Consider the following 22,683-nt stretch of genomic DNA (forward strand, 5'->3'; position numbering starts at 1 on the left):
CACTATATTGCCCACGCTGGTCTCGAACTCCTGGGCTCAAGTGATTCTCCTGCTTTGGCCTCCCAAAGTGCTGGGATTACAGGCATGAGCCACCGCACCTGACCTCATTTAGATTTTAGCTGGAGGGTGACATGAGTGACATGGCTAGATTTGTTCTTGGAATGGTCCCTCTGGCTGCTGTGTGGAAAAGGAATGAGAAGACTGGAGTAGTTCTCAGAGCACTGATGCAAAATCCTGGGGCACATTGGAGTCTCCAGGCAGTTTACAGAACCCCCAGGCCTGGGTTCCACCCTACAGATCCTATGCAATTGGTCTGGGGTATGACCTAGGCCATGGGAAGGCCACGGGATTTTTAAAAGCTCCTGAGTTAGAACAATGACCCTTAATCTGGTTCACATGAGAATCACCTGGGGGGAACCCTTAAACAATGCCCAGGTCCTACCTCCAGGGATCCTGATATAATTTGTTTGGAGTGGGGCCTGGGTGTTGAGAGGTTTGAAAGGCTCCCCAGGTGATTCTGATGTGGGCCTAGGGCCGAGAACCACCGAGTAAGAGGCTATCACAGTAATCCAGATGAGTGAGCCAGACCCTGGGGATGGCAGGAAGTAGAGTCAGAAACACTTAGGAGGTAGAACTGGCCCAGCTTGGTGATGGACTGCGTGGGAAGGTCTGAGGCAGGAGAAGATGAAGGCCTACACATTTCTTACTTTCCTGACTTGGTCAAGGGGGCAAATGGTGGCCGCTCCGGGCTGGGGTCAACTCTCTCCACCTTTGCCCACATCCTAAATCTGGTGCTACTGCCTGCAGTCCTGGCAATTGAGAGAGACTCTGCTATAGTCTTGGACAATGACAATATTCCAGGTGTGCTCCGCTTTTAAGAAAATCAAGTGCCATATGTCTCTTGATAAGACCCAGTGAAACTCTGAAAATGCTGCCCCAAGGGACGCCATCTCCCAGGGGTAGATCTAGGCTGTGGAAAGCAACCTGAGGCCCCACAAGGAAGGGATTGGACCAAAACCATAGGATGTGAGCGCAGAAAGGGACTTTAGAGACCTTCCCTGTCACATTAGGGAAATTACAGACCAAAAGAGTAAACAGACTTGGCAGAAGGTGGAAGGATTGGTGCGAGGTGGCAAGGGAATCTGAGGTCCAGGGAGATCAAATGCCTCAAACACAGAGAGTAGTTTTTGCTGCTGCATCTCATCAATTCTAAAGCACATTTTTTCATATTTAACATTGAACAAGCAGATGTGTTATACAATTGTCATTGTTTAAATGTCAGTGTTTTTATTTATTAGTGGTACATCAAATAAAGGAGCATCTTACAATCAATGACATCTTACATATAATGGCATTATTTTGCTTTAATTTTATAACCAACTTGGAGATCCATTGACCAAGATGTTCCATTGGCCAAGTACATTGTCATCTGGCTTCACTGAGATAATGCAATCATCTGTCAGCTGAGCAATTCCTCTGTGAGCTGAGGTTGGGCTTATCCATTTTTGATACCCTGTGACTTCAGCTCTGTTCTGACCCTCAGCAGGAGCCTGAGAACTGCTTGTAGGGACATGACCCTGAAGATGACACTGATGACTGTTCCCAGGGTTCCGGGGATGCTCATGTGGCTCTTGCTGCTTTCCCTTTTACGGCTGTGGGAACTCACATTATTTTCATGACAACTAAGGACTTGAGCTGGTTTGGGCAGTAGCGTGTGGACTTCACTGGGCAGCTGCTAGGGCTCATCCATATTAACCATCGTGGTGGTGGAGAATGTGATGCCATTGAAGGAGGCCAGGCAAATAGGCCCTGCATGCTCTCTGCTAGGTATTTGCTTTAGGGGTATGTGGTATAAATGGGTTATAAACAAGTTATAAACAGGTTATAAACGGATTGTATGAACGAGTTCAAGACAGCCCCTGTGTATTGGCCGCCATGCTGTTTACTTCCACACCACAGCCCAGGACCGTTAACTCAAGCCTGCCAGCACCAAACTCAAATTCTTGCACATCCAATTGCTTTAAATGTAGGCCAAATATTATTTGCCCATTTAGAGCCTGCCTGCTTCGATAATTTGCAAAACTACACCCGACACCCTCTCACCATAGGTAAGACGAACCTCAGGGCTACAAAAGACCCCAAATGGCTGCTGTCCTTTGGAGCTCTCTGACCCAGAGACTCCTCACCATGATGCTCCCCACCATGAACCCTCTTGGGTTCAAACGATCCTCCAGCCTTAGCCCCCCAAGTAAACGAGACTTCAGGTACATGCCACCAGGCCTGGTTAATTTTTAAATCTTTTTTTAGAGATGGGGTTTCACCATGTTTGCCTAGGCTGGTCTCAAACTCCTGAACTCAGCAATCTGCCCGCCTGGGCCTCCCAGAGTGCTGGGATTACAGGTGTGAGCCACTGCACCTGGCCCCTTTTCTTTTCTTCTAGACCTGTGACATCCCTTAGACCTGTAACCTCCTCTCTGATCCTCCTCTCCCCTTGGAGTGTCCTTGCCCTTTTCTTCTGGTGGTGGCCCTGCCACTGCCTCTGGAAGGTCTCCTGCCACGAGGGACTTTCCCCTTCCATGCATTCTGTCCAAGCCTCATCCAAATAAAGCTCTTGTGTGCTATTGCCATCTACTGATCTCGTCTTTTTCTTGATCTTTCCCCAACATTCAAACTCATGAGAGTATAATTGTGTAAATAAGCAGATAAATCTAATTTTAGACACTACCTACCAAGGGGCTTCACTGACGTCTGTAATGTGAGAGTTAAGCAGCTTAGCTAGTAACACTACTGAAACACCACTGTTTTTACTGAAAGATATAATGTATGCAGGGGTCATTCATCACAGATACAGAACGTCCTAAAAAGAAAAAAAAAAGTAGCATCAAACACATTTTAAATTACAGACCAGAAGAGTAAACAGACTTGGCTTGTTGGTCTTGTTGCTGCCTCGTGGGGCTAATGGCCGGCCCCTGGACAGTCCCAAGGGGGCAGCTCAGTTACCATTCTCAGGAAGAGGATACGACTCTCTACGGCTCTTCCCAACAACATACACAGAGTAGCTATGCACATCTCAGGAATGGAGATGGAGCAAGAGAAAAACTAGCGATAACAGCTAGGGTTGGTTGCATTTCTAGTAGGTGCTAAACAACATGCAAGGTGTTGTACATGCATTATCTCAGGTATTACTCACAAAACCCTATTATTAGTCCAAAGCTCAGAAGAGTTCATCAATTTGCCCAAAGTTGCAAATCTAATCCATGGTAGAATTGGGATTCAAAGCCTGGTCAATGAGACTCCAGGAAGGACAGGATTTAACCGCCTTGCCCTGTTGCAGAAATTCAACTAGCCTGAGCATTTTGCAATGTGTCATAACTTCTGATAATGGGCTGAATAAAGGATGGCAGCAACATTGGTAGGAATTGCAGTTATCTCTCAAAGTTACGGGCCAGGGGAGGGTGGGACAGGTGTCAGCAGACAGACTCCATGGACATGCTACATCCTGGTGTCAGATTTGGGGTACTGACCTCCACTGGGGTGTGTGTGGTGGAACAGGGTTCTGCCTAGTCGCAGCTCAGTTCTATCAGCTCAGGAACCCCATCATCCTCCCAGGCTCCTTCCTGGCCACCTGCAGCAGCTGGGCCCAGGGCTGCTTCCATATTCAAGAAAGAGAGACATCGAAGTGACAGGGATGGAATAGAATGCTGAGAGATCAAGGGAAGTTTCTAGTTATTTTCCCATCCACACCCAAGCTCTCTTGTCCTCCGTTGTCAGCCCAGTCAGGAACATCTCATCACTCACCCCACCTCCATAGGAACTGACCTTCTGTGGATGGTTTTCCATAGCTGCCATAACAATGTGCACTAATGGAGTGGCTTAAACCAAAGAAATGTCTTGTTTCACAGTCCTGGAAGCTGGAAGTCCAAGATCAAGGTGTCAGCAGGGTTGGATTCTTCTGAGGGCTGTGGGAAGAGTCTGTTCCTGGCCTCTCCCTTGGCTTCTGGTGGTTTGCTGGTGATCCTTGGCTTGTAGAAGCTTCACTACGATCCCTGCCTTCATCTTCACCTGGCACTTTTCCTGCATGAGTGTCTACCTCTAAATTTCCCATTTTTACTTATTTTTTATTTTAAAATTAAAAAAAAACTTTTAATAGTAGAAAATTTTGAACATACACAAAAATAGAATAGTATAATGAACCCCCATGTACCCATTACATAGCGTCGACAATGACCAACAAATGGCCAATCTTATCTCATTTGTTCCTCCTCCCTGCACCTATCTCTATGGAAATATTTTAAAGCAAATTCTCATTATCATTATTTTATTTACATAAACGTCAGTCACATGTCTTCTAAATGATAACTTTTTTTTTTTTTTTTTTTTTTTGACACAGAGTCTCAGTCTGCCACCCAGGCTGTAGTGCAGTGGTCCTATCTTGGCTCACTGCAACCTCCACTTCCTGGGTTCAAGCAATTCTCATGCCTCAACCTCCTGAGTAGCTGGGCTAACAGGTGCATGCGACCATGCCCAGCTAATTGTGTGTGTGTTTAGTAGAGACAGGGTTTTGCCATGTTGGCCAGGCTGGTCTTGAACTCCTGATCTCAAGTGATCTACCTGCCTTGGCCTCCCACAAAGTACTGGGATTACAGACGTGAGCCACCACACCTAGCCAAGAACTCTTAAATACATAATCTTGATACAATTATCTCACTATTAACTGAACAAAACAGTATCACCTGGCCAGTCATGGTGGCTGACACCTATAATCCCAGCACTTTGGGAGGCTGAGGTGGGTAGATCACTTGAGGTCAGGAATTAGGGACCAGCCTGGCCAATATAGCGAGACCCCGTCTCTACTAAAAGTACAAAAATTAGCCAGGCATGGTGGCTTGCACCTATATTCCCAGCAACACAGGAGGCTGAAGCAGGAGAATCACTTGAACTCAGGAGGCAGAGGTTGCAGTGAGCCGAGATCACACCACTGCACTCCAGCCTGAGTGACAGAGTGAGACTCTGTCTCAAAAAACAAAACCAAAACCAAAAAACCCAGTATTACCAGATAGCTACTCAGTGTTCACATTTCCCCAAAAGTCAATTTGTTCAGGATCTCAACAAGGTCTATGTACACATTGTGTTTGGTTGATATGTCTTAAATTTCTTAAAATCTATAGTAGTTTCCTCTTCTCTCTTTTTTTCTTATCATTTATTTATTGGAAAAAATTAGTTCACTTACCTTGTAGCATTTCACACATTTTGAATTTGGCTGATTATATCCTTTTCTTTTCTTGTCTTGTCTTTTCTTTTTCTTTTCTTTCTTTCTTTCTTTTTTTTTTTTTTTTTTAAAGAAAAGGTCTTGCCCTTGCTCTGTCAACGAGGCTGGAGTGCAGTGGCACAAATACAACTCACTGCAATCTCCACCTCCTGGGTTCAAGCGATCCTCTGGCCTCAGCCCCCCAAGTAGATGGGACTTCAGGTACATGTCACCATGCCTGGCTAATTTTTGTAGAGACGGGGTTTCGCAATGTTGCCTAGGCTGGTCTTGAACTCCTGAGCTTAGCAGTCCACCCACCTGGGTGTCCTAAAGTGCTGGGATTACAGGTGTGAGCCACCATGCCCAGCCCTTTTTCTTTTCTTTTTATAAAAAGCTTTTATTTTAGGTTCAGGGGTACATGTGCAGTTTTGTTATATAGGTAAACTCTTGATATTGGGGTTTGTAGTACAGATTATTTCATCACCCAGGTAGTAAGCCTAGTAGCCAATCGTTTTTTCTGATCCTCTCCTTCCTCCCACCTTCTACCCTCAAGTAGGCCCCAGTGTGTGCTATTCCCCTCTATGTGTCCATGTGTTCTCATTATTTACCTTCAACTTATAAGTGAGAACGTGTGGCATTTGGTTTTCTGTTCCTGCATTAGTTTGCTAAGGATGATGACCTCAAGCTCCATTCCTGTACCTGCAAAGGACATAATCTTCTCCTTTTTTAGAGCTGTGAAGTATTCCATAGTGTATATGTACAACATTTCCTTTATCCAATCTGCCCTCGATGAATTTCGCATTTTTTAAGGACACCGGTCATATTGGATTAACCCCTTTCCTACTCCAGTATGACCTTGTCTTACCTGATTCCATCTGCAGTGATCCTGTGTGAGTCTGTTCTTGCGCTGCTATAAAGAAATACCTGAGGGTAGGTAACTTATCAAGGAAAGAGGTTTAACTGGCTCACGGTTCTGTGGGCTGTACAGGAAGCATGGCTATGGCATCTACTCAGCTTCTGGGGAGGCCTCAGGGAGCTTTTACTCAGGGCGGAAGGCAAGCGGAGCAGGCAGGTCTCATGGCCAAAGCAGGTGCAAGAGAGGGAGAAGGAGGGGCCACACACTTTCAACCCACCTGATCTCACGAGAACTCACTCACTGTCATGAGGACAGCACCACGAGGATGGGGCTGAACCAATCATGAGAAATCCTCCTCCACGAGCCACTCACCTCCCACCCGGCCCCACCTTCCACACTGGGAACTACATTTCAACATGAGATTTGGGGGGACAAATATCTAAACTCTATCAGACCCTATCTCCAAATAAAGGAACATTCTGAGGCACTAGGGGTAGGACTTCAACATATAAATTTTGGGGGTTCACAACTCAGCCCACAGCACTCCATAATTCAGAAAGCCTTTTCTTTCCTGCAATAGTTTTGTTTGAGTCAATTGGCTGTTGTACCTGTAATGTCTCACACTCACAAAGCAGCTCATGATCTTCCCTGGCTGTGGGGAGAGCACAGGCTTCCACGACCCATGTGAGATTGAGTGTATTCCCTCCCAGGTCGCAGACCCCCCATCACAGGGCACAGCTCTTTGCAGAGCACACAGGCCCCCATCAGGGGCTGGGGGAGCGGGCCCAGACCAGCGCGGGTCCTAGAGCTGCCGTGTTCTCAGAAGTGCTGAGTATTCTCTCCTTAACAGCCTGGTTCCTGAGCCATCTATCCTATCCTGACCTGGTCTCCATGTCACAGCGCTTACTTCTCTCACTTTGGCCTTTGCTTTGCCCTTCAGATGAGCTGCCCTCCATTGTCTTGTTGGCTAAGGCCTCGGCTCTTGCTCATGGTTGCGTTGGCCACCTTGGGGAATATCTGTAAGGTTTGGGCTGACCCTGAATCATCCTGCCCCTGCCACTCTCCTGGGGGGACACTCCCACTCCAAGCCCCAGCTTCCTGGGAGAGGCCTGAAAATGCTATTCAGAGGGTGCTGACTCCCCTCAAGGGGCTGGAGCCATCCTTAGAGAGTGCTGGATTGTCCAAGGTCAACTTGGCATTACCACCAACCCCAGGCCCTTCCTCAAAGCCGAAGTCCCTTCTGCAGAGGGAAGCAAAGCCAGGAATACTTCCCTGAACTCTGTCCCTGTCTGATTCCTGGTTAGAGTTTGCAAATGAGAAGCTCTCCTGAGATTAGGACAGAGGTGGGGGAAAGGTCTTTGTTCTTCAGGGGTAGTTACAGTCAGATCTGTAAGGAGTTGAGATTTGGGAACAATCATGCTTGCTGCTGCCCACAAGCGTGGGACGTGTACCACTCTTTGAGTGTTTTGGGATGAGGTCTTTGGTGTCAGCTTACCTGACCTCCACTACCCCAGGTCTTGCAATATTTCAGTATACCCTTAATTCTCTAAATTAAAACTTTAAACACCTGGAGTACATACAGCGGCTTATGTTTTCTTCATTGAATCCTGTCTGAGATAGAGAGAAGGAGCAAACCTCCAATGAGAGGCAACGTCTTACGGATCCTGTGGTGTTTTTTTAGGGCGCAGTGACAGTGCTTCAGCAGTGAGGAGAGAACAAGGCAAATTCCAGCAAAGAGAGCAGCCTCTCTGGGAGAGCCACCTTGAGGAGAAGAAAAGGGGCATTTCAGGGGTGGAGGAAGGTTAAGCAAAGAATCAGCAAAACCCAGATTGGAATCACTAGCTAGGCAAGTTGCTTCATCTTTCTAGTCGGAGCCTCAGTTTCCTGATCTGTGAAATGGGGAGGTGACCACTCTTTACATTATCTAGTCATGTGAATTCAATGAGATGATTTAGGTAAATTCTCTAGAATGGAGCCTGGCAAGTAGAAGGTGCCCAATTAATGCTTCTTTTTTTCTTCCTTCTTGGCAGAGACAATCCATTTGCTTAACAAAGATGCTGCCATCAGCTATCACAGAGGGCTAGGGTACTCCTTTGCTTTCAGCTGGAAGGAAAAGCTTCTTACTCTTTTTTCCCATTCAGAAGGAAGAGGGATGAGGGAGGGCGGAGAACAATATTTTCAGTGCTGTGAGTTTCTTTCTGCTGGTGTATAGTCTCAGGCTGGAACAGCTCCTTAAGGCCATACATTTAGTTTCCCTCAATTTAAACATAAAGAGTTAAAACTAGAAATCTTCTAGAAGAAAACATCTTCATGATCTTGGTGTAGGCAAATGTTTCCTAGGCAGGATACAAGACTACAAACCATAAAATAAATAGATAAATTGGACTTCATCAAAATGTCAAACTTTCTGATTGTTAATAAAATGAAAAGGCAAACCACAGAGTGTGAGAAAATAATAGCAATACATATATCTGATAAAGACTTGTACCTGAATACATAAAACATGCCTACAAATAAATACTAAAAAGACAAGCAACTCAGTTAAAATGAGCACAAATCTTGAACAGACACTCCATAAAAGAAGATATATGAATGGCTAATAAGCATGTAAAGAGGTACTCAGCATATTAGTCATTAGGGAAATGCAAATGAAACTACTATGAGCTACCACTTCACACCCAATAGGATGGCTAAAATGCAAAAGACTGACCATATCAAGTGTTGACAAGGATGTGGAGCAACTGGAACCTCATACATAGCTGGGAGAAGTATAAAATGTTACCATTATTTTAGAAAACAGTTTGGCGGTTTCTTTCACAGGTAATATGGTTTGGCTGTGTCCCCACCCAAATCTCATCTTGAATTCCCATGTGTTGTGGGAGGCACCCAGTGAAAGGTAATTGAATCATGGGGGCAGGTCTTTCCCATGCTGTTCTCATGATAGCAAATGAGTCTCACAAGATCTGATGGTATTATAAGGGGGAGTTTCCCTGAAAAGCTCTTTTCTCTTGTCTACCACCATCTAAGATGTGACTTTCACCTTCTGCCATGATTGTGAGGCCTCCCCAACCACATGGAACTCTGAGTCCAATAAACCTTCTTTTGTAAACTGCCCAGTCCGGGTATGTCTTTATCAGCAGTGTGAAAATGGACTAACACAGTAAACTGATATCAGTAGAGTGGGGTGCTGCTGAACAGATACCCAAAAATGTGGAAGCAACTTTGGAACTGGATAACAGGCAGGGGTTGGAACAGTTTGGAGGGCTCAGAAGAAGACAGGAAAATGTACAAAAGTTTGGAACTTCCTAGAGACTTGTTGAATGGCTTTGCCCACAATGCTAATAGTGATATGGACAATTAAGTCCAGGCTGAGGTGGTCCCAGATGGAAATGAGAAACTTGTTGGGAACTGGAGCAAAGGTGACTCTTCCTATGTTTTAGCAAAGAGACTGGTGGCATTTTGTCCCTGCCCTAGAGATCTGTGGAACTTTGAACTTGAGAGAGATGATTTAGGGTATCTGGCAGAAGAAATTTCTAAGCAGCAAAGCATTCAAGAGGTGACTTGAGTGCTGTTAAAGGCATTCAGTTTTATAAGGCAAGCAGAGCATACAAGTTCAGGAAATTTGCCGCTTGATAATGAGATAGAAAAGAAAATCCCATTTTCTAAGGAGAAATTCAAGCCCGCTGCAGAAATTTGCATAAGTAACGGGAAGCCAAATGTTAATCCCCAAGACAATTGGGAAAATGTCTCCAGGGCATGTCAGAGGTCTTCATGGCAGCCCCTCCCATCACAGGCCTAGAGGCCTGGAAGGAAAAAGTGGTTTCATGGGCCGGGCTCAGGTTCCCCATGCTGTGTGCAGCTTAGGGACTTGGTCCCAGCTGCTTCAGCTGTGGCTGAAAGGGACCAATGTAGAGCTTGGGCCGTGGCTTCAGAGGGTGCAAGCCTCAAGCCTTGGCAGCTGCCACATGGTTTTGAGCCTGCGAGTGCACTGAAGTCAAGAATTGAGGTTTCGGGAACCTCTGCCTAGATTTCAGAGGATGTGTGGAAACACCTGGATGTCCAGGCAGAAGTTTGCTGCAGGGGCAGGGCTCTCATGGGGAATCTCTGCTAGGGCAGTGCAGAAGGGAAATGTGGGGTCAGAGCCCCCACAGAGAGTCCCTCCTGAGGTACCACCTAGTGAAGCTGCGAGAAGAGGGCCACTGTCCTCCAGACCCCAGAATGGTAGATCCACTGACAGCTTGTACTGTGTGTCTGGAAAAGCTGCAGACACTCAATGCCAGCCCATGAAAGCAGCTGGGAGAGAGGCTGTACACTGCAAATCCACAGGGGCAGAGCTGCCCAAGACCATGGGAACCTACCTCTTGCATCAGTGTGATCTGGATGTGAGACATGGAGTCAAAGGAGATCATTTTGGAGCTTTAAGATTTGACTGCCTTGTTGGATTTCAGACTTGCATGGGTCCTGTAACGCCTTAATTTTGGCCAATTTCTCCCATTTGGAATGGCTGTATTTACCCAATGCCTGTATTCTCATTGTATCTAGGAAGTAACTAACTTGCTTTTGATTTTACAGGCTCATAGGCAGAAGGGACTTGCCTGGTCTCAGATGAGACATTACACTCTGGACTTTTCAGTTAATGCTAAAATGAGTTAAGACTTTGGGGGACTGTTGGGAAGGCATGATTGTCTTTGAAATGTGAGGACATGAAATTTGGGAGGGGCCAGGGGCAGAATGTTATGGTTTGGCTGTGTCCCCACCCAAATTTCATCTTGAATTTCCATGTGTTGTGGGAGGGACCTAGTGAAAGGTAATTGAATCATAGGGTCACATCTTTCCCGTGCTGTTCTCATGATAGCAAATGTGTCTCATGAGATATGATGGTGTAGTAAGGGGGAGTTTCCCTGCACAAGCTCTCTTCTCTTGTCTGCCGCCATGTGAGACATGCCTTTCACCTTCCACCATAATTGTGAGGCCTCCCCAGCCACATGGAACTGTAAGTCCAACAAACCTCTTTCTTTTTTTTTTTTTTTTTTTTAGATGAAGTCTTGCTCTGTTGCCCAGGCGGCAGTGCAGATTGTGTAGTGGCACAATCTCAGCTCACTGCAACCTCCGCCTCCCGGGTTCAAGTGATCCTCCTGCCTCAGCCCCCCTAGTAGATGGGATTACAGGCACATGCCACCATGCCTGTCTAATTTTTGTATTTTTAGTAGAGACGGGGTTTCACCATGTTGGCCAGGCTGGTCTCAAACTCTTGACCTCAGGTGATCCACACACCTCAGCCTCCCAAAATGCTGGGACTACAGGTGTGAACCACCGTGCCTGGCCTATAAACCTCTTTCTTTTGTAAATTGCCCAGTCTCAGGTATGCCTTTATCAACAGCATGAAAACAGACTAATACAACAGGAAAACATACACCTACCTTATGACCTGGCAATTTTACTCCTACATATTTATCCAAGAGAAAGGAAAACATGTGCACAAAAAGATTTGTAAATGAATGGACATAGTAACTTTATTTCTAATAGCTAAAAACTGGAAACAACCCAGGTGTCCCTCAACAGGAGACTGGATAAATAAATTGTAATATATCCACACTACAATAAAAAGGAAAACTCACTGATATTATAATATCCTGGAAGCATCTCAAAAAATTATGTTACATAAAGGAAGACAGATGCAAAATGTTGATTGAATGATTCCATTGATGTGAAGTTCTAGAGCAGCCAAAATCAATCTATGTTGATAGATTACAACAGTGGTTGTCTGAGTTGGGGCAGGAGTAAGGATTGGCAGGAAAGTGAAAGAGGCAACTTTCTGGAGTAAAGGAAACATTCTATATGCTGATAGAGGTAATGGTTACGTGGGTGTAGACATTGAAATTTACACTTAGAATGTATCCATTTTATTGTATGTTTAAGAAAAACCCAGTTTACTGATTTTCTTCTCAGATTTCCAGACGTATTGCCTTGACCTCCAAAGAGATTAGATTCACCCCAGGGACAAGGAACTGTGTCCAGACCAGGGGAACTAGAAGCAGACCTGTGGAGCCCAGAGAACCTAGATGGTCAACTTTTCCACAACATAGTTTCTCTCTCTGCACTACCAGGTGTTAATGTGCATTTATTTTGTGCTAGGAACTGTGCTAATTAGTTCTATATACCTTTTAATGCTGGGGGAAAACAACAACAACAAACCAAACCCTGAAGCTCCAAGGGGTGAAACAACACACAGCTAAGACTGCAACTCCACATTCTCATTCCAAGCCCAGAAGAAGCCAGCTGGGGAACTCCCCACCTGAGGCTCACGTTGGGGTTGTCCCTTGCCAGCCAGGAACTCCCCACACCAGCTTCTCCTCCTTTGTTTCACACCTAAGCCTGAGTGTCTTCCTTAAATCACCAGTGGTGATCCCTAGTTCCCACTCCAGAAAGCTTCTTTTGTTTTCACAGGGACCAGTGCACGGAAACCACCGGCGACTTACTTTTGCAAATCCCTCCAGGCTTGGCACAACCTGCAGGCTTGGAAGACTCTGGCGCTATAACACAGCTGCAGCTGGGGAAAGCGGTGGGAGCTCATTAATGGCCAAGGTCACTGGAAAAACCATGAAGGTGACCTCAAGTGTTAGGCCCCTAGGGCTACTCGAAAGGCAGACGCAGGCCAGCGCAGCAGAAAAATGCCCCAGCCTCCACTCAGCCAAAGCACCTGCTTCCTGAAGGGTGGCTGGGGCCCGATGAGACATGATGTCATTGATTTTTATCGCAACCTTCCTGGGGAGGAGACAGGAAAACAGGGGCCTGAGGTGAATAGCCTGAGCTGGGAAAAGAAACACAATTTCCAGCGCATTGGATCAGGTCCCTGAGTTTCAGGAATAAAGCCACCTTGTCAGACTCTCCTGGACTGTGGTGTCTGAGAGGACCATGGAAGACTTAGTAAGTTCTTTCCATGGAATTTTCTATGAAATAAAAATATTTAATTTCTTAAAAGGTCTATCTAAATGGAAGTTATTGTGGCCATGAAGAAATCAAATATTTAATTGCTAAGTAAAAGAGATTAAAAGTGCCTTTAATCTTAAGAAAAATAAAATTGGGCAAAACATTATACATAAAATATATTATATGATCTAGACATTATATATGTGTGTGTATATCATGTGTATGTGTATTCACCTGTTGAAATAATTTTTTTTGTTGGCGGCTTAATTTTAGAATTTTGGCTAATTATTTCTAGATTCTCTGTCTTCTGCCAAGGGCAGGAGTTACTGTCTCAATTTTATCTAAGTACATATTTATTTTTGTTTTTGTCTGTTTTAAGTATTATTACTGAAATGCATGCACAGAGTTAAACTTTAAATAACATCACATACTCATAATAAAAGCTTGCAGTTCCCCGACTCCTCCAATCTCCCTAAGCCCTCCAGGATAATCACGTGTTTTTCCTTTGGTGGGAGCAGAGCATGGAAACACATTTAGATCAGAGGCAATCCCTGACAAAAATAAGGTATCTTGGGAAGAATGTCCCATAAGCTCTACATGAATTAGTCTGCTACATGTTTCTATTCCTTTAACCAACAAATCTGTCTAATTCATATCCCAACACTCTGGGAGGCCGAGGTGGGTGGATCACCTGAGGTCAGGAGTTCAAGACCAGCTTGGCCAACATGGTGAAACCCTGTCTGTACTAAAAATACAAAAATTATCTGAGCCTGGTGGCATGCACCTGTAATCCTAGCTACTTGGGAGGCTGAGGCAGGAGAATTTCTCCAACCCAGGAGGCAGAGGTTGCAGTGAGCCAAGATCGTGCCACTGCACTCCAGCCTGGGTGACAGAGTGAGACTCCATCTCAAAAAAAAAAAAAAAAATTGTTTTTTAAATGGAAAACTAGTATCTCACAGAAAAGTGAACAAATTCATCAGTGCCGATAAGATGTATTACAAAAGTGTTGCTGTCACCCAGGTCAGGCCATAAAACATACACAACATCCTGGAAGCCCCCTCCAGCGCTACCGCTCCTCCCCAGAGGTGGCTACTGTCCTCATTATCACCACAGATGAGTTCTGCCTTGTTAAAATTTCTCAAATTGCAACCACTTGGTATTTCATCATTATGCCTTGCTTCTTTGACTTAACATTTTTTTCAAGATTCACTTATGTTGTTACATGTAGCTATAATTGGCTAATTGTCATTTCTGTAGGGCTTTCAATTGCCACAATTTATTGATCCATTTTGTGGTTGACGGACATGTGGGTCGTTTCCAATGTTGGTTACTACAAATAATGCTGCTACCAACGTTTTTCTATGTGTGTTTTCGCACATAAGTGCATGGATTTCTAGTGTGTATATACTTATGAGTAGAATTTCAGCATCACAGGGCATGTGTGGTTCAACTTTAGTAGACGACTAACTGTTCTTTAAAGTAGCAGTCTCTGGCTGGGCACAGTGGCTCACACCTGTAATCCCAGCACTTTGGGAGCCCAGGCAGGCAGATCGCTCGAGGTCAGGAGTTCAAGACCAGTCTGGCCAACATGCTGAAACCCCATCTCTACTAAAAAGACAAAAAAATTAGCTGAGTGTGGTGGCACGCACCTGTAATCCCAGCTAGTTGGGAGGCTGAGGCAAGAGAATTGCTTAAACCTGGGAGGTGGAGGTTACAGTGAGCTGAGATTGTGCCGCTGCACTCCAGCCTGGGCAACAGAGTTAGACTTCATCTAAAAAAAATAAAATAAAATAAAAAATAAAAGTAGCAGTCTTCAACTTTTTGGCACCAGGGACCAGTTTCATGGAAGACAATTTTTCCACCGACTGGTGGGGGATAGGGGTGGGGTGATTTCAGAATGATTCAAGCCCATTACATTTATTGTGCACTTTATTTCTATTATTATTACATTGTAATATATAATGAAATAATTATACAGCTCACCACAATGTAGAATCAGTGGGATCCCTGAGCTTGTTTTCCTGCAACTAGATGGTCCCATCTGGGGGTGATGGAAGACAATGATGGATCATCAGGCATTAGATTCTCATAGGGGTCAAACAACCTAGATCCCTCGTACACGAAGCTCAAGCTCCTATGAGAATCTAATGCCGCAGCTGATCTGATAGGAGGCAGAGCTCAGGCAGTAATGCAAGCGATGAGGAGTAGCTGCAAACACAGATGAAGTTTAGCTCGCTAGCCTGCCGCTCACCTCCTGCTATGTGACCCGCTTCCTAACAGACCAGTATGGGTCCATGGCCCGGGGGTTGGGGAACCCTGCTTTATAGTATGCCAATTTACATTCTCATCAATCACGCAGGAAAGTTTCAATTGCTCCCCAGCCTTGCCAATACTTGGTACTGTCAGTCATCTTAATTTTAGCCATTCTGGTGGGTGGGTAGTGGGATTGCAATGTGGTATCATTTTGCATGTCTCTGATGACTAAAGGAGGTTGAATATCTTTTCATTTCCTTATTGGACATTGGATAGCCTTTTGTGAAATTCTTAAGTGTCATGTCCATTTTTCTTTTCTGTAGTCTTTTTCTTATTGATTTGTAGAAGTTCTTTTAGATTTTGCCTGTGAGTCCTTTTTGGATATGTGTATTACAAATATCTCCCTCCATGCTAAAGTTTCCCTTTTCATTCACTGATAGTCTTTTTTTGGTAATAGATGGTCTTAATTGCAATGTAGACAGCTTTCTCGATTTCCTTCTTCTCTTGCCTCTTGGCCCTATTTACTACCTTGCAGCTTTCCCATGTCTTTAAATAGATTCTAAAAAATAGTTTCTCCAGCTTTTCTAGATGCTCCCAATGGAAGAACTGGGCAGAACTTCCTCAGGCAATCATCATTAATTTGTCTGGTTCTTTCTTCTGGCATTTCCATACTTCTAAATATATATATTTGGAACACTATTTCTTGATTTAATATTGTAGACTTTTTTAAAATCAATTTTATATTGTGGTACATGAGCATTTAACTATCTTAAACTTTTACTCCACAGCCTCTTGTCCTCTTAACGTGGTTCTTTCATGATTTAAAACTTCAAACCACATTTGCTTTACATAATATCAAGACTCTCTAAAACATTCTTCACTGCAAGTGCATGTGGTTGGCAAGGGATTTTCAGAGTCAGTTGTATTTGACATGAGTGGGATTCTCTTTGAAGTTTTCAGCAGCCCTAGTCAATATTCTAGATCTTTCCAGAATAGTCGCAGTTTCAACTACAGAAAGCTCTAGCCATTCTGAGATTGAACTGTGGTAGTTTCTCACCATTTTGGAGTGACCCCAGAGGTCTGTGCTATGTGGAATGTATCTATTTCCTGAGGCCTGGCTTTGAATCACTGCGCCATGGAAGACAGGGCAGTCACTTAGCAACCAGCATCTCAGCAGACTCCCCAGGGCCCACTTCCCAATGTGGCTCCGTTGGGCCTTCCTTTTGTCATGTACGCAGCAAGTCTTGTGACGTGATAAAAGACTTGGGAAAATGGCCTCAAAAAGAATTCCAACTGCTGGGCCTGACCATGGAAAAGAAGACAAAAGAATTTTAGTAAGCTTTGGATCTTTGCCAGAAAAGGGAAGTTTTGAAATAGAGTGGTATGTTGAATCCAACAGTGGCTAGGATGTAGACGTGAACAGGTCCCCCATACACTCTATACAGAGACCAAAAAAGATGCCTTTTAAATGTGTTTCATTAGGAAAATTACCTGTAATTTGTGTTTTTAAATAAGAAGATTAGAAAAGGCTGTGGGATAGACTCCTTTCCTATGTTGAGAGTTATCTGTGTTTCAGCTTGTTCTTCCTGTAAAGACACCTGCACTTGTCATTTTACATGTCCCAGGTTTGGTTTGGAAAACAGAGTCATAGCAATGGTCATCCAAACCAAGGGAGGTCCCTGGTGTAGCACTACCTTCAACCCCTAGCTGGACTAGGAAACCCCTTTCCCTAGGAGTCCTGTTCATACAAGGTGTTCTGACCAGGAGACTTCTTCAGTGTCCTGGGTGCCCCTCCTGCCCCCTAGAGCTGGGGGAAAACCATGGCTGAGCAGCAGGTGGGACAGGAGAGCATGAACCGAGCAGAGTGGTCTTTCCACAGTCTTCCTGATTTGCGGTTATACCTGTTACTGGCACAGTATACTTTTGCTTTGTCTCCCTTCTTTCCTTCCTTCCTTCCTTTTTTTTTTTTTTTTTTTTTTGAGTTAGGATCCTGCTCTGTCACCCAGGAGTGCAGTAGTTCCATCTTGGCTCACTGCAATCTCCGCCTCTTGGGTTTGAGGAATTCTCCTGCTTCAGCCTCCCTAGTAGCTGGGATTACAGGTGTGCACTACCACGCCCAGCTAATTTTTGTATTTTTAGTAGAAACGGGGTTTCACCATGTTGGGCAGGCTGGTCACAAACTCCTGACCTCAAGTGATTGGCCCACCTTAGCCTCCCAAAGTGCTGGGATTACAGGCATGAGCCACCAGTGCCTGGCCCTGTTTTACTGTATTTCTTAGCACAAGGTTCCAGGAGACCTTATTCACTGCAAATTCATGTGGGTTCTGTTTTCCTCCCCACCCCTTCAGCTCTCCATTCTAGCCCCGTTCCTAGCTGCTAATCCGGGCTGCCACTGTCCCACTACCCAGAAGGCCTGTGCCACGCCTGGCCATTTGAAATAGTGTTCAGGGGTGTCTGACAGCCTGTGGTCTCCTGCCCTTTTCAGCTTACCACTCAGCACTTCCATGGGTATCTTGCTCTCTCAGGCCCTCATCCTCCCTGCCCCTCCAGTGGAAAGTCTAATAACAGCAGGCGTTGACATGAGGGAGGCTGGGCTTCCCAATATACTTCACTCATCTACAAGACATTTATTAAGCACATACTGTGGGCCAGGCACAAACTGGGCCTGCGACACACAGATGAACAAGACAAGGTCCTGACTGCAGTGTCTCACAAACTAAGCCATCCACACACATACATAAACACACTGGCGCAACACAATGTCGTGTATCAGTGACAGAAAATCTGTCACTGGGGTCATGAGGGATGGGCAGTCTTGCTAAACAAGGAAATTCACCAGGCAGACGAGTGGTAGGATGGGGAGAAGAAATTCCATGGGGAGGAAGAAGCATGGGCAGATGTGTAGGTGGGAAACCCTTGAATGGCCCCCAAACCATAAGTGATCTGCTACAGCCAGTGAGGGCAGGACACAGAAGACAAGGTGTTTCCTCAGGGAACTTATCTTCCAGAGAGGCGGGCGGCCAGGCAGGCTCAGAAAAAAGGAGAGAGGAAGTAGTAGTAAGTGCTACTTTTAAAAGACCAGATAAAGTGTCAAGAGTTTTCACAAAAGGGAGAGAGGACTTTGGGTTAGGGATCCCAGGGAGCTTCATGGGCTGGATTTTGAAGAAAACGTAGGACGGATGTGCAGAGATGGGAGAAGAATCCAGAGGAAAGAGGTATAGTGGGGACTGCATGGTGTGCGTGAAAATAATGCCAACGCTGGGTGCAGGGAAAGCTCGGTCTCATTGATTAGAAGTGGCCAAAAGAAGTTGGGATGAGAATAGCCTGTGTGTGTGTGTGTGTGTGTGTGCACGTGTGTGTGTTGGAGGAGTCAGGATTGAGGGGCCCAGTGAGGGGAAGAAGGTGACAGTTTGGAGAGCTGAGTCCCAGACCCATGTGTACCCCTCAAACTGCAGGAGCTGACCTGGAGTTATGCTGGACTTGGAGGAGGCAGTGTGTGAAGCTATGGGGTAATTTTGGCACAGTTTCCTTGTTTTAAGTGTTCTTAATCCTTTTGCAAAAACACATTTCTATATTAATAAACATGAAAAAAAGAACAGAATGGAAAATACACATAGATTTCATTTAAGATAAAAAAATACAACTTCAGTGAAATTGCAACTGCCCCCAGAAGGCCTTCAGTGTATGTGTTCTCTTGTGGTCATTAGGGCAACGAAGGAAAAGATCTGAGAAGCCCTGACATCCTTGGCCAATTTAATTTTCACAGGAATTCTATGACATAGATGCTGTTACATGAGAAAATGTAGGTCCAGCAAGGGCATACCAAGGCCAAGGTTACATGGCTAATACACAGCTGACTCAGAACTCAACCCAGGATCTGTGTGCAAAGTCCATGTTCTTCATGCAACAGCCTGAGCAGCTGATCAATGAGGTGTGCTAGGAAATAAAGCTGAAAAGGTAGGTTGGTGATAAATCATGGAAGGTCTTGAAGGCCAGGCTTAAATAAAGGCAGCATGTGAGAGAAAGTTCTTGGCTCACTAGGGCGAGACCTGGAGAAGCTGAAGGTAAGAACATGAAGTGCAGTACAGCCACAAGACAGGTAGTGACTCATTCATCCCAGCTTCTTTGGGGCCACCTCTTATCTATAAGACAAAGTATGACTTGCATTCAACAGTGGCATTGTTTCTGTGGCAAAAGAAGGAAATGTGCCTCTGCTTCTGTTTGTTTTCTACTTAACGTTGTTTTGCAGAACACAGAGAACGCAGAATCATGGACCATCCCATTTTTTAGCTGAATGCTAGAGAAAGCACGTCAGCCATCTGCAACTTCTCCCAAGGTGCCTTTCCCATGATTAGGATACAATCCATAATGAACACAGCAGGACAGAATGGTATTATTGGATCTGAAAGAAAATCAATGGAGACTGGAAACCTCTAAGGGCAGTTGCAATTTTCTAGATCTATTATTTTCCATTTGGAGGTTAGTGAGACAGAACATGGTGTTGATATGAAAATTGAGAGATTTATGTTGTTTTCATAGTAGCAAAAAGAAAAAAAAACCTCCAGAGAGGACCCCAAAATGATAACTTGGTGCAAATACAAAGTGAAGAGTTATTTGTGGCTTGAGATAAGTTGGAAATTGCTCCTTTGATTAGGAGATGGTTGCTACAGTTTGCAACGGAATGTTATTGTCTTTCTTCTTTTCTTTTTCTTTCTTTAGTATCTGTTGAGAGAGTTTATGAAGAAACCAGCCAACATCCTGGAGATCCTCAGGCCACCTCAAATACTGCTGTTTCTGTACAAAGCCTCTGATGGATTGATGTTTCATCAACTGGTACTGGGACAAGGACCCAACCACCACCATGATGAGAGCACTGTTAAGGTCAGATAAGCACCTGCCCTGGGCATAACTGAAGGCTTCAAGGCACCAGCCATCTCTAAGGAAGTGTCTGCTCACAAGACAAACGATCTTTCTACTGTTCCAGATGGCATCCTGGATATTGGCAATGCGGTTTTCTCCTGGGACAAAGTCTCTTTCTTCAAAGCACAGGTTGAATCTGTTTTGGTCACTGTATTGACTGTCCAGGTGTTTGAGCAAAGCATTCTGCACCCATGTGAAGTCTTTGCTGCTGAAGCACAAATAGGCATCATATTTGTACATATCAGGTTCTGTGCCCTGGGGATGGTCCTTGAACACCAGTCTCTGGGCTGTCTTATAACAGATAAAACAGAAGCCCCGGAACTTTGTGACTGTGAGGATGGTCATGAGGAACAGAGTCAGAGTGACAGTGCATACAATGAAAAGGGAGAACTTTAGGGACTTTAAGACTTCCTCTTCATCACAACCTTCTGTGGAAAGAGAGAAGAGGGAAACCCCAGAAAGCGAGTCAGGGTACACACAATATATGTCTGCAGGAGGCCCAGCTATAGTGACATTGGTGTGATTAAGCCAATTGATAAAAGTGCTAAGTTCACATTCACAAATGAACTTGTTATGAGTTATATCCAAGACACTAAGTGATACAAATACATCAGGATCGGGAGCTAGGAGCTGGTTCCTGGATATGTCCAGGATCTCTAAATTAGCAGGTAAATCATTGTGAGAAAGAACTGTCAGCCTGTTGGAGTTGAGGCTTAGTCCCCTTAATGCAGTCAGATGGCTAAATACTCCTGGCGGAAGGGAATTAAGATAGTTATTATTCAAATACAGAACTTGAAGATGAGAAAGTCCCTCAAAAACATCCCAACAGAGCTCAGTTTCCCAGGCAAGTTGCAACATATTTTCTCCAAGGAAAAGCCGTTCTAAGCTGGGATTCTCTGAAGGGGTTTGATCTCCACTACAGGAGGATAAGCGATTTTGATTTAAAATGAGAATCTGGAGATGAGGTACCCGTAGGAGAAAGTAGAGAATATCTAGATTTTCTAGCCTGTTTTCTGATAAGTGGATGAGGTTCGCTGTAAGGTTGATCTTTGGCAAAGTCACTAGTTTATTGCCACTCAAGAAGATATCGGGTATGCTTGGAATAAAATGAATGGTTGTAAGAGCATTGTCTCGGAGATCCAAGGTCTGTAATTTTTCCAGGAATTTGAATGTTTGGTCTTGAATTATTCCAATGTGATTCTTTTGCAAATCAATGTAGGCTACTTTAGGTAGTCCATAGAAATTCGAACTGTAAAGTTCCCCCAGAAGGTTATATGACAAATTGAGAACTTGGAGGTTGTCAAGTCCGTAAAATGCTTCATCTGCAATCTTATTTATCTTGTTGTAGGCAAGGTTCAGAACCTTCAAATCCTTGAGTGTCTCAAAGACTCGTGAGTTCAGGGAGAAGACAAACCCATGTGAAAGATCCAGGTGTCTCACTGAACTTCTGGCCAGGCCAGCAAATGTGCTGTGGTCAGGATCTTTGATGTTATGGAAGCCAAACCCGGCACCCATGATGTGGTGGGCAAGAATCAAAGAGAAGGCCTGGCTTTTGCTGATGGCATTGCTAAAGTTTCCTGTGATGTCCACTGTCCAGCCATTTCCAGAAACATCTAGTATCTCCAGCACCATGTTTCTGAATGGGTTCATACATTTTCCCCAGTCCACTGAGACTCTGCTATACAAGCTATTAGCTGCGAGGCTAAAAAAGGAGAGCGTTTTCCCTTGCAGGGGCTCGAGCTCATGTTCACATACAAGGAATATTTGGTTGGAGGAAAAATCTATGGACTTTAAGGAATTCAACTTCCCAAATGAAGGATGAAGGTAAAGGCTATGAATCTGATTTTTGGATAGATCCAAGCGAGTTAAAGCCTTTAAATTTCTGAAATAACCATCTTTTAATACAGCATCAGAGAGACCACAGAAATACAGTCTAAGTTCAAACAGATGGAACAGTCCCTGAAAAGCATCTGGATGCAAGAAGTATATCTTACTACTTCCCAGGTCCAAGATTCTAAGGTTGGGCAGGTTTCTGAAGGCCTCCTTGTCAATAGTCAAGGGGGTATACTGGCTCCCGAGCTCTAGCAGCTGCAGCTGTTCCAGAAAGGGGAAGGATGAAGCAGTGACTGTCCTGATATAGTTGAAGCTCAGCAGGAGCCTCTCAGTGGTGTTGAGGACCTGGGGGACCTGGGTGAGGTTGCAGAAACGATAAAAGGCTATTCGGCCATCAAAGGAGCAGGAAGGAATTCCAAACACAGGACCGGCCATGAGTACCACTCCTAGGAGAAGGTCCAGGTGGTCTCCCATGATCCTATGGAGAAGAAGGGAGAATGAAAACACAGGCATTTAAGCTCGAGGTATTGCACTGGGGTCTTCAGATCTTGGGGGTATTCTCTATGATGTGCCTGCTCCCTTTGACCCCTTCATTCCTCTGACTCCACAGACGTGGCTGCTGGCAGATACAGACAAAACTATT

General features: G+C 44.8%; 1 protein-coding gene across 4 annotated transcripts in view; it reads right to left on the reverse strand.

The window, feature by feature from the left end:
- Nucleotides 1-19,721: 19,721 nt before the first annotated feature.
- The window catches only part of TLR5 (toll like receptor 5), a 31,846-nt gene continuing 28,884 nt past the window's right edge, over nt 19,722-22,683 (reverse strand). For 3 of the 4 annotated variants that reach the window (XM_055347919.2, XM_055392996.2, XM_055346664.2), the window contains one exon: nt 19,722-22,518. In XM_055347919.2, coding sequence (XP_055203894.2) covers nt 19,938-22,514 — 2,577 coding nt within the window. In that variant the 5' untranslated portion in view covers nt 22,515-22,518 and the 3' untranslated portion in view covers nt 19,722-19,937. 4 annotated transcript variants of the gene reach the window in all.

Source organism: Gorilla gorilla, chromosome 1, assembly GCF_029281585.2.
Source record: "Gorilla gorilla gorilla isolate KB3781 chromosome 1, NHGRI_mGorGor1-v2.1_pri, whole genome shotgun sequence".
Lineage (NCBI taxonomy): Eukaryota > Metazoa > Chordata > Mammalia > Primates > Hominidae > Gorilla > Gorilla gorilla.